This window comes from Protobothrops mucrosquamatus, unplaced genomic scaffold (genome assembly GCF_001527695.2).
Source record: "Protobothrops mucrosquamatus isolate PMUCROS unplaced genomic scaffold, P.Mucros_1.0 scaffold_168, whole genome shotgun sequence".
Classification (NCBI taxonomy): Eukaryota; Metazoa; Chordata; class Lepidosauria; order Squamata; family Viperidae; genus Protobothrops; species Protobothrops mucrosquamatus.
This window is the reverse complement of record NW_015386244.1, coordinates 1,667,258-1,680,261: the sequence shown is the minus strand read 5'-3', so window position 1 is coordinate 1,680,261 and position 13,004 is coordinate 1,667,258. Positions and strand designations below refer to the sequence as shown.

Here is a 13,004-nt window from a genome sequence, read left to right as displayed (position 1 = left end):
CGCTTTCTGGATGTCGAGCAGGACCCTCCGCCGTGCGTGTCCCCGGAGAAGTTCCCTTCCCCTCTTTCCAAGCCTCCCGCGCCCCCCCAGCCGCTATCGCTGCCCCCTCCCGCGCTCTCCTCCACGCCGCTGAGCAGGTGAGAGGCTGGTGCGTGGCTGGGTGAGGAGGGGAGGGTGGGTCGCCGCTCCTCTCGCCTCGCCCCTCCGCCCTGACGGGCGACGGCCCCCCCCTCGCCCCCCTCCCCGCCGGGCATTAATTAAGCTGCCCATTGATTAAAGGGTATTGATTTGTATGTATTTCACTCAGCGCCGTTGGCGGCGGCGGCGGCGGCGGCGGCGCCCGCTGCTTGGTCGGCGGCCTCCGCCTGAGTTAGCCCAGTATTTCCCAATTTAGAGTGTTTGTCGCCGAAGCTCCCTCGACCAAAGATGTCGGCTCCTCTCGGGCCCCGAGGCGGCCCTGCTCCCCCTCCGCCGCCGCCTCCGCCGCCTCCGCCCGAGACGCCCGACCTCAGCCACCTCACGGAGGAAGAGAGGAAGATCATCCAAGCCGTCATGGACCGCCAGAAGAAGGAAGAAGAGAAGGAGCAGTCCGTGCTGAAGTAAGCGCTACTTTCCTCTTCCCCTTCCCACCCCCACACCCCGCCGCCCCCTAATTCTGGCGCTGGGGGGAGGGCCCAGCCCCGGAGGGGAAAGCTGTCCCGGTGCCATCCCACGGACGGGGTCTGCTTTCGGGAGGGCTGCCAGCCTAGCGGCGGGCGTCGCGCGGGGAGGAAGGCCTGCTGGGATCGCCCGGGAGCGGCGCAGGAGGCTGCTCGGCGGTGTCGTCGCTCCCGGCTGTGGCTGCCGCTGGCCCCGTCCACCCTAGCCGGAGGTGGGACGGACGGCAGAGAGCCGAGAGTTCCCTCCTCCCGCCCCGCTTTTCAGGCTCCCATTCGCCGTCCGGGCGTGGAGTGGGGCCAGGCGCCCAACATGGCCGCACAGGTGCTGTTCCTCGCTCCCTGCGAAGCGGATGGTCTCGGCAGCAGGAAGTGGCCGTGGCGGCGGCGGCGGCGGCGGCATGGCGGGTCTAGGGGGGTCTCGCCCCAGCCGGGCTTAGGCAGCATCTGGCGGCTGCTCCTTTCGCCGCGGCCGCCCCAGACTTCTCGCCTGCCTCAGATAGCTCGCCACGGGCGTAACTGTACCTCCGAGGCCCAGGTTTTCCCGGCTGCCTGTGCTTGGGGTGGGCTTGGAGAAGCCGCCATCTTCCCCCAGTAATGTGTAGCCCTCCCACCCCTTTTCACCTGCTTCTCGCTGCCCGGGAGGCGCCCCTTGTTCTCTGCACCTGTGGGTCCCGTTAGTCGTGGGCTCATAGCCGCTCGGAGAGCTCAGCTCCAGGCTCTTTCAGCACCCAGGACAGCTCCAGGCAGGCGGATTAGGAGACCGGCTTTCTGTGCTTCTTCCTCGTTTAGCTTCTCGCTCCCTTCCTCTCTCTCGCAGCACAGTTCAGCACCGGACTATTTTAGAGGGGTGTGAAGGTTTAATTTCCCCCCCATCATATGTGTGTGTGTGTGTGTGTGTGTGTGTGTGTGTGTGTGTGTGTTGTAGATAATGAAATTTCCTGTCTGACTAAATCAGGGGTTCTCAACCTTGGCAACTTTTAAGACTTGTGGACTTCAACTCCCAGAATTCCTCAGCCAGCAAAGCTGGCTGAGGAATTCTGGGAGTTGAAGTCCACAAGTCTTAAAGTTGCCCAGGTTGAGAACCCCTGGACTAAATACTTTTGGGATAGACAATAAATGCACGGGGTTCATTCCTATACATTTTATCACATGAAGTGGTTTTTTTTGCCTGATAATATTTACTTTGTAAGCACAGTGGGCTGCCTTTGCCTATATTCTTCAAAGACAATGTTATCGAAGATGAAAAAGCCACATTTTTTTTTGTTTAACAGCACAGGACCTTTTGAAAATGTTATCATACTAAAGAAGATCAGAATAAACATTTTTAAATTTAAACATCCCTAAAAATATTGATTCAGATCGATCAGTTATGTTAGGCCTTTTTTTTTTGTGGAACAGCTGATTCAAAATTTGGAACTGATAGCTCTTTCTGGGCTTAGTTGATGACTTGTGTTAGAATTCGTGTATTGTTAACAATACTATCGTTGACAAAAAATTACTGTGTTTAGATTGTTTTTATCTTCAATCAAGAGAGTAAAAGACATTACTATATTGTTAAGTTTAAAAATACTAAAAATAAACTTGTTTGTCCATTAAAGAGAAGCCACTGCAACACACACACACACACACACACAAAACATACCCATACACATATATGTTAGTCCAACTCCAGCTAACAATTTACAGTAACTTCGAAAAGAACAATTTGTGTTCTGTATCAATGCTAAATGACTCCATAAAGATTAATAGTGTAGTTTTGTTTTTAAATTATGTGACATTCTAAATGATTAATAACAATTAACTTTTATAAAAATATTTCTAATTACTATTCTAATGACTGCTTAACTGTAGTCTTTAGGATTAAAATGTAATTTTGATTTCGAATATGTTGTTTGTACAGCAGCAAATACACTTATCTTTGGTTTTAAAAGTAAAATAATTTTATAATCAAATGATGTAGTTTCAAATTAATGCATAATTGTTAACCAATGTTTTGTGAAAGGAAGGTTCAAATATATATAAAAGTATTTAAGCAGAAATATATTTTATAATTCCATTGTTAATATATCAATTTTTGATAGAGCTTATTATAGTAAGGCTTATTCATTAACTGGACTCCACAAGTGTCACTCATTTTTTTGAACAGCTAACATATGCGACAGTCACATGACTAATATATGAAGATCTTCGAGAAAGCCAAACTGACCGATCAGAACTTTTAACATATTTTAAATAAAATATTAGAAGATTATTTAGAAGTACTTCATCTTTTAAAAATGAAGTAACTTACCAAATTTGGAAGATTGACAATCAGATTACTTTAGCAATGACTGATAAGAAAAAGAAGAGAAAAATCATGTGAGAAAGAGATATGAAGCTATTTGTTTCCAAGAGTTGGTCTCATCCCTGCTATAATACCAACCTACCCCATCAAAAAGGAGATGAAAATTTTCAACTGTGTCCTTTGAATGACATCAGCATGTCATTGGATGGCCTCATACAGTCCTTGAAAAGGTTGGAAGGTTGATTTGTGACTATAGACATCTCAAATATTGCCCATTGTAGCCCTCAAAAGAATAAGTTGTTCATACTTCCACCCAATATGCTGTTGTGTATCTTTTCTGTTAAGTCACAGAAATAGTTTCACATGATTTTCATTTATACTCCTTGTGAGGGTAATGGAAAATCCTGACATTGTTTGCACATATTTTCGCTATGAAACCAAACACTACACATGTTGCACATGTAATGCTGGTATATTAACACACATTATGATCTCAGTCAGACATAATAATTATTTGGACAACTTTCTAATCTGCTGGCAGTATGAGGTATCATTCTTAATGATATGGCTCTTTAAAAGATATTTCCTTTCTACCTCTTATTCTATTATTGCTTTTCAGTATTATTTAAAGATACATTTTCTGAATTCATTGCTAGAAGACTGGTATTTAAATTCTTCTAAATTGTTCTCTAACAATAATTGGCAAAAACACTGCATTTCACTGCTTAAAGAAGATTTAATATTGTTTTTTCTTTTTCCATCAATAATTGCAAAAATAATTTTCAAGTTTTGTTTTTTATAATAATAATAGTAAAGTTGGAAGGGACCTTGGAGGTCATCTAGTCCAACCCCCTGCTCAGGCAGGAAACCCTATACCATTTCGGACAAATGGCTGTCCAGTCTCTTCTTAAAAACCTCCAGCATTCACCGCTTACTTTTAAAATATGAAGTAACTTCCAGACAATGTTTCTGAATCTTATTAAAAATACTAGAAACAATGGTCCAAAAAAGTGTAGCCATATTCTCCAATGAAATTAAAATATCTTTCCACCAAATGTTAATGTACAGAAGTAAGGGAGATGACCTTGACAAAAAAATGCAACTGTCATTACCTAGGCAAAGGGAACTGAAACATTTTTTAAGCCCTGGGAAATAAAAATAATATTTGGAAGTGGCTCAAGTCAGCCACATCCCTGATTCATTGGGGCATAAGTAGAGCTGGGGATAGGGAAGTACAACACAATGAAACTTGCAAAATTTTGTTATTTATAGTCATGCTGAATAATTGTAGATCTAGGCTTCCTGTGGCATTGATTTCTTGGTCTGGTCTACCTAGTGAGGCTGACAATTTTCATATTCAAAAAAGCAGTTGACATTGAAAGCATTCTTAACAAAAGTTTGTGTTTTAAAGAATAAATTATACAATATTTTATATAAATGATGAATGGAAACCAGCTGGATAATTAAATCTGCTTTTTTCTGTATACTTTCTGTTTTATTCAGATTTTCTAATGAGTATCACTATGGTACTGAAGTATTTATCAAAAGAGCATTCAATAATGTCACCAGCATCTGTCACATCATTTCTCCTCTTTTTCCCCCTTCCCAGAGCAAAATTACGCATATATAATTTATATGCATATATATATACTGTATATATAAACCCACTGCAGTCACTGATTCTTCTGCTATGCTTCTTTTGAAGAAACAAAGAGAAATGGTGCAAAGTTAGAATCAGCAGGAGTTCATACTGATAAGGGCAATATTCACTCCTGCTGGGATTTGCTGAAAGTTGATGACATATAAAATGGCTGTTTTGCAGAGGTATCTGTTTTTCGCAAGTTGTGCTTTCTGAAGGCATTGGGCGAAGACATGAAGTGTTCTTATTGAGGGATTTTCATGGTTTGTACTGGAGAAATTTGCTGTTGAAATTAATTTCTCCTTTGAAGGTGTGCTATGTGTTAAATATCTGACAAGTGAATATTACTTATTTATTAAATTTGTTTGCTGCCTATCTCACCAGAAGTTTACTACTTTATTTTATGTACTTATATACTTATATTACAACTTAATCTTAAGTGACAGTTTCAATATTTGACTGTAGATTGATTGCCTTTAGTTCATTTGCCTCACTTTAATCTGCATACTACAATATTAGGCCTAAAATATAGATTTATCATGCGTAAATGAATGTCATTTTTTTCCTATAAGAAAGCTTATTCTCATATGGCATTAAACATGACCTGCTATATTATATTCATAATTTGAAGAATATAGAAGGTTCTATCATAACCAATAATATTTCTTACGTAGCATTCTGACTAATAGTTCTCAATATGATTACAGTCAGAAAGGTGAAGAACAACCTTGAGCCACCCCATAGGGTGTACAAGAAGTACTTTAGAACTCAAATGGCCAGTTCAGAGCCATATCAGTCTCCCAATCTTGATTATGCAAGCTCCATAACAACCTCAGATTAGAACACCAAACAGTAGCAAGAAAACGGTAGTTTGGGGCTTGATTCTCTTATTGTTTTAGGTGGAAATAAAGGTACTAACAGAGTGTTAAGTCTCTCTGAGGCAAATGTATCACTTTTCACCATTCAAATCCTACAAACTGAAAACAACCTGAAACTTTTTAGTGCTGCCCATCCAGTGAAATTACTCCATCATCTTTATTAAAACAATTTTGAGCACTAGATTGTACTGAGATATAGGATGAGTTCACAAGACATGATAAGCCAAAGTATAGTGTGGAACCTAACTGTATGAACCTAGATATTGTGATTTAATCAATAAATGTATTATTTATATGATTTACATTGTGAGCCACAACGACGACAGAGGGACTATTTTTTAAAATTAGGAACAGGTGCATCTTTAATTGTTGATGAATTTTCTTTTGAACAATGAGAATTTTGATTTGGCTTAAAGAAAGCATGTTATCTAAGAATAGATTCTCAAGCAACATCCCTATAACTTAGATTTGATCACAGTTTAATAACTATATGGAACTGAAGGATCAAAATAGCAATATTTCATGAACAGCAAATCACTGCTCTTTGAAACTCATGTAGATAAATACAGAGCTGTATCCACAACAAATTGCCATGTTAGCAAGTGATGTGTATGGTGATGTCATTATGCAAATAAAGCCATTAAGTACTTGTATTGTAATGTTTGATGCAAGTTTATGTTAGCATGCATGTTCCATCATCTTTGCATCCCCATGCTTATGTTTGGACAATTATTTTGGGGAACTTTGCTCCATTGGGTAAGGTGGGATGTGGAAGTAACTAGACAATCACTGCTGATGTATGAAATAAAGTAAGCAAAGTCAGGCCTGCTTAGTATTTGGATAGGAAATCTCAAGATTGTAGACTAAATTGAGAAGTTGAAAAGAATCAGAATAGAATCAGAATAGAAGAAAAAAGCTCCATCTGTTTGGCTTATCTAGCTTGTCTATACCTCTGTGCTGCTGTAATCAGAATGACTCTCTGTGACTTACATAGATAAAATACAATTTAAGACACACACAATAGAAAGATAAAAAGCACAGCAAGCAATATTGTACAACTATATTACACAACTATATTTATTACCTTTATACTGTATATGATAGTAAAGAGAAAGATGGCAACATCCAATCAGGAGAACACTGTTTGAAACATTCAGACTTTAAAGCAGGGGTAGTGAACCTTGGCTCTTTTATGACTTGTGGACTTCAACTCCCAGAATTCCTGAGCCAGCTAAGCTGGCTCAGGAATTCTGGGAATTGAAGTCCACAAGTCATAAAAGAGCCAAGGTTGACTACCCCTGCTTTAAAGGCTTCCAAAGAAAAACCCCTCTAGAAAGGAGGGCCTAGCCTGATTACCATGAGAAAACGGCTGCTCCATGTCAGCACTACTAAAAAAAAGCATAAGCAACAAAACAAATGAAGCAGAATACTGCACGAGAGACAGTTTTATAACTGTAGCTGACTACCTAAAACTTACTCCTGGCACAATTCACATGTAGAGTGTCAAATGCTGGATCTTTGCCTTGGGGCAGTGGCATTGTGATCTGGTTTTGGGGGAGCAACCCTGCCATGGACAGCCTATTGTGGGCCCTAGAGTTCTTATCAGCTGCTCCTCACTACAGCTACTCCTCAGCTCAGCATCCTGAATCTCCTCAAAATGTGGCACCTATAGCAGTTTCTCCCTGATGGACCTAATTGGTCAGGCCAATACCAATTGGAGTAGCAGTCTTGCAGACAGACAAGTGTTAGTGTTGAGAAAACGGGTGTGTGCACGTAGTCAGGAGGAGTCAAGCTCAACATGAAGGAGATGTGGTTTTATTAATGTCAAGGTGCCATTCACTTCTCTTGCAGTTAAGCCACAGAAACCTTCCCGCTTAGGAATATTCCTGACAACTGGAAGATAAAGTCACAAAACTTTGCTCAGAGCTGGATTACAACTGGGCATATCCTTTGGAAGTGGCCAAGACATGTCTGAGCCCCATTATCTGAGAGGATTCAAGCCAATTGATCTCAAAGTGGACAAGACCCTGGTGGCTGTGAGCTCAGCCACCTTTGTTTTGGACCCTCACCTCTTCTGTTTGGTTAAGGTTAGAAGATGACATATGCCTGGGTCCAAGTATTAGTTAATGCCTCCGCAGGAGGGGAGAATATTGCCTGCCTTAAAGGAGGCTGTGATAAGCTCCCTTTCCAAGAGACCATCTTGAACCAGTGTTAGATAACTTTTGTCCAGTCTCCAACCTTCTCTTTTAGAGGAAGCTTGTTGAGAGGGTGATTGGCATTTGGAAGGTCCTGGATGAAGCAGATTATCTGAATCCTTTTCAGCTTGGGTTTAGGCTGGCATGTAGCACTGAAATGGCATAACTTGTGCCTGCTGATAACCTTTAGGTGGCCTGGGATTGGGGTGTTGCAACTATCCTGGCTCTCCTAAATCTCTTATATCATCGATCATGGTATCCATCTGGACCACTTCTGGGAAACAGGAGTGGGAAACACTGTTTTGCAGTGGTTCTTTTCGTTTCTCTGTAGTCAGTTTCAATCAGTATTGGTGAATGCAGTATGAGGTACTACAGTCTCAAGTCTTTCCCCAATACTTCTTTAATATTTATTTGAAACTACTGGGCGAGTCATCTGATGGCACATGGTATAGCATTGATATACTGATGACATCCAGTTATACATCTATACCAGTGGTGGCGAACCTATGGCACGCGTGCCAGAGGTGGCACTCAGAGCCCTCTCTGTGGGCACATGCACCGTCGCCACTAGCAGCTCGCACAGGTCCATTAGGCCGCCACCGCTGCCCTGAGCAGCAGCTCTGCTGAGCACAAAGCAGGCAAAACGGCCAGCTAGCAAGCTCGAGTAGAGGTGTTGGAGCATCGAGGTGGCCATGCCTACCTGGCCACACCCACCCAGACTGCTGTAACCACTCTGGTCACGCCCACCCAGTGGGTCACACACACCACCCTCCCTGAGGGAACCACAATACTGATGTGGCCCTGGCACTTTGCAATAAATAAGTGGGTTTTGGTTTGTGGTTTGGGCACTTGGTCTCTAAAAGGTTCGCCATCACTGATCTATACCCTGGGCTGGGCAAGTGATATTGTTATAATGCTGTCTGAGTGCCTGAAGGGTGCAAGGGTCTGGATGGAGATAATTTTGGCTCAAACCTGGCAAGATGCAGTAGCTTTGGGTATTTGGACCTCCAGGGTCTGGTGACCTGTCGTCTGGTCAGGGATGCACTTCCCTGGACTGAGCAGATGCATAATTTGGGAGTCCTGAATTCACGTTCCTGTTTAATGAGTCGGTGGTAGCCATGGCTGGGGGGAGGGGGCCGCTTTGCACAGATTTTTTTAATGTACCAGTTATGTCTTTTCCTCAACCAAGAGGTCTTGCTTAGGGTCACTCTTTAGTCACCTCCCAATTCGATTATTCAATGTACTTTATATGAGGCTATGCTTGAAAACAACTTGGAAGTTCTAACTGTCCAGAATGCAGCAGCATGCACGGTATTGGGTGCCCATAGGTTTGCCCGTGTTACAGCTTTGTTGCACGAGCTGCACTATTTTTTTTTCTGGGTGCAATTCAAGGTGCTGGTTAATCATCTTTAAAGCCCCACATGGCGTGGGAACTGGCTATTTGAGGGATCTCCTCTCCCTAAGACTATCTGCCCGTGACACTAATCAGATAGAGAGGGTATTCTCCATGTCCCCTTCCTGAAATTTGTCATCCAGTGGAACCTTGGAAGAATCCTATTTCCATGGCTGCCCTTATATTGTGGAATATCCTCCCACTGGCAATTTGACAGGCCCTCATCCTTCTATCCTTTCAGAAGGCTATTAAAACCTGCCTTTTTACTGAGCCACTGAGTTTGTATGGATGGAAAATATAGAAATAGAGTAGCTGTGGGATATCCCAAGAGCAGCATTTACAGCAAGGGTTTTTATTTATTGTTTTGTTTTTATTGTTTTTATGATTATTTTATTTATTGGTTTTATGATTGTTGTTAGTCACCCAGAGTTGCTTAAGAAGGATGGCCATATAAATTTAAAAAGAAGGAAGGAAAAAGAAATAAAGAAAAGAAAATTTCTTTTTGAAAAATTCGACATCTCCGATTATAAATTGATGAGTTTAGAAATGGTATTGTAATCTTTTCCTGACTAGCTGGCATCAATTATTTTTTTATGAAAGTTTTTAGAACTTTCCTAAAGTCCATGTCTTGCCTCTTGAATCTGCATGATGAGAACCTTAACGATAATCTGGAAGCCAATGTTTATAGGTTTTATATTGAAAGCCTGGCCAAAGCAGTCCTGATTGTTTAATAAAGTACTCATATAATTGACCCTATTTATCCTTTTAATTGAATTGACTGAATTGGGGTTGTGATATTATTTTTTCATGCTAGCATATCACATGTTGGATTACTTGTTTATGAATTAAATGAAACAGATACCAAACTTGGATATTATTTGTATATTCAGATTCCATTTATGTATAATTAAGATAAACATAACATTCTGGAAACAATCAGTGGAGCCAAGATCCCACTTGGTCCTTATGAAATTATAATTGTGGTCTGAATTTGATTAATCTCCCAGGAAGACTATACATTTATTGGGATAGACAACAATTCTAATAAAAAAAAATCAGACAGAAGTGAGCAATCATTTGTCATCTATATTCTGACTTAGGCATAGAAATAAGAAAAAAAATAAGTATATGTTGCTTTTTATATACAGTACATTCCTTCCTTCAACTGGTAAAAACAATGAAAGGAAAGGAAACAGGTCTTGTTGCTAGTGAAGGAAGATTTTCTATAACAAATACCTGTTGCAACAAGAAACTAGCAATTGTGATGTAGGACATCTCTCCAGACATATAACCTTAATGATCCCAGGGTATTTGACTTGAGGTTATATTAATTGGAATTATGGGACATTTAGTCGAGTCTGGAAGACAGAAGACTGGAGGAAATGATAAGAATATATTGTCTTGACTTGCATTTGATTTAAGAGTATAATTTCTATTTTTGCTATCTTATAACCTATGTTATTTCTGTATGCTTGAGCAAAGGTATATATTCTATGAATGACCTCTGTATATGTTTTAACATTAATATCATTATTATTGGCTTTTTTATTTCCCTTTTAACTGTTGGTAATCATTCTAATTTGTTTATCCAAATTGCTGAATGCTCTGCACAATTTAGGATAATATGCACCGTTTTAGGAATAGTTTGTAATTCTAATTAATTGAGTCTCATAAATTACTTTATAGTTCTAATAGTTCATATTTTATTCCAATAAATAAAGTATGACTCTAAAAAGAAATATTACTAGATAATATTGTCTTATAATAATGAATAATAAATATTTTGCAATAATGTTAGTTATTAAGGTACAATTCTTTTGTGCACTGAATTGTATCTTCAACTAGTGTCATTTTCTGTACTTTGCTTTCCTTCATTTATTACATGTAAGACTCCTTTACTCTATGATCTATTTCATATTTTTAGAAGTTAATTGAATTAAATAAAATTTATTCTACTCCTGAGTAATCATGAAAATAATTTCATACATGAAATAGAAAGCTGTATGCTTATATAAAATGAATTTGGCTGTTATTCAAATTGCCAATTAATTTTTTATTAACTAAATAATGAGTCTTTTCCACACATGGTTTAATTTTTTTTAACATACATATGCAAAATGTATCTTTTCAGGAAAATCTATTTCTTTCAGGAAATTGTGTAATTATTGAATTATGGTAAGTGAGCCAGGGATGAGAGAATGTTAAACTATGAGGAATTATGAAGTTCTGGATCTTATACTCACATTTAATTAATTGGACCTTAGAAAAGCATTGCCTACATTTTTTTAGACTTTCCTATATGCAAAGCTAATGAGTGAATAATGAACTGAACCATGAATTCACCATGCAGAGTTAAAAATGGCTTTATAGCAATCTGCTGCTTATCTAAAAAGATAACCTCATAAAGTCTGAGTTGTATCCTGTGCTTGGAGCAGGACTTTGATTATTATTATTTAAATGAAATGATCTGTTTTGTCTGAAAGTTTGGAACAGTTTGAAAAACTAACTTCCTGAATAGCACAAAGAACTGACTTCCTGAATAGCATAAGTTCACAAACCGTGAATCACTCATATGTGCTGACTGTTTTGCATACTAAAATAATTTGTGTGCATGCTCCATCCCTGGAGGTTTTCAAGAATAGATTGGACAATCATTTGACCAGCATGATACAAGGTCTCCTGCCATGAGCAGGGTGTTGGACTAGAAGACTTCCAAGGTTCCTTCCAGACTTATGATTTTATGTTTTATATATTTGTACATGTGCACACAGATTTGGATCATGGTCAATATCTTCAATGATATAATATGGAAATACACTCTGCATAATATTGTCTTAGTCTGTCTGCCTTTCTTTTAATGCAGTTCTTCCTAAACTTCTCTTAACACTGAGAGTTTGTGAGTGAATGTCTCTAAAGGAGCAAATCTCTGTGGGTGGCAAAGACAAGAATAGCATCCAATTTAGAGTTAAATATATCTAATTTAGTCATAGATGATAAAGGACTGAGGAAATGTTAAAAGAAACAATGAAGTCAGAACTGTTTCTAGTATTTAGTATGTGTACTTTTAAGTTTTGTATTTCAGCAGATATATCAGTTCAACATAAAATAAAATTCAGTATTATATATAATAACAGCCATTTAGCAAATGTAGTGAGATGGGAATTTAACAAATCTATTTAATTTTGGCTTGTTTCCTTATATTTACTGAATCTCTCACCTTTTCTTAAACATATTGGAAATGCTAATACTTTTTTTTTCTTTTTCGCCTGTGCACGTACTTTGTTAAGTACATATTGAATTAAGAAAAAGATAGATAAGAAACATATGTCTACAGATAAAAAGTGATGAGAATAAACATAATCTTCAAGCTAAGCAATCTGTTGTAGAGGTTGCCTTTCCTGTGCTGAGTTCCATGTTAAAAATACTCCTATTATTTTTTTAAGAAAGCACATTCTGGGTTGCAAAAGATCCTATTGTCAATCGCCAGCATTTCTTTCTCAAAAATAGAATTAATTTATATAACTAGCATTAAAAAAAAAACCCAAACAACCTGTGGGCCCAAAAGGTGGTGGTTCCAAAAATAGTTTGTATTGTGATATGAATTAAGACAGCCCAGGATTTTCTGCTATAGGAGGTAAAGAATAAAATGTTGTTCTATGCTGTACTAGAATCAACTAAAGCAAAAGGGACAGTGGGCTAGCATGCAGTGAGTACTATGAAGGATGAAAAGAGTGTGAGAGTGAAGTTGTAGGCAAAGAGAAGAAAAGGGGGGGACGTTGGGAGATGTTGTTCAAAATACAAAGTGAGAAATGATATCTTTAATCACTAATTTTGTGTCCAGACTATCAGAAGTGACTTTTTGCTATTGCTATGTTACTGAGGTTATAAAGAAGACATGAACACCTGCTCTAGGGTATTGGTATTAGCTGAATACCACTGGTCTTCCTGAATAGTCT

The 13,004-nt window shown here is 39.3% G+C and overlaps 1 protein-coding gene across 16 annotated transcripts in view; it reads left to right on the top strand.

Moving 5' to 3' along the window:
- Positions 1–426: 426 nt before the first annotated feature.
- Positions 427–13,004, top strand: part of RIMS2 (regulating synaptic membrane exocytosis 2) — a 255,960-nt gene continuing 243,382 nt past the window's right edge. For all 16 annotated transcript variants that reach the window (XM_029285245.1, XM_029285243.1, XM_029285246.1 and 13 more), the window contains exon 1: positions 427–599. In XM_029285245.1, the coding sequence (XP_029141078.1) occupies positions 427–599 (173 nt within the window). The remainder of the gene's footprint in view (positions 600–13,004) is intronic.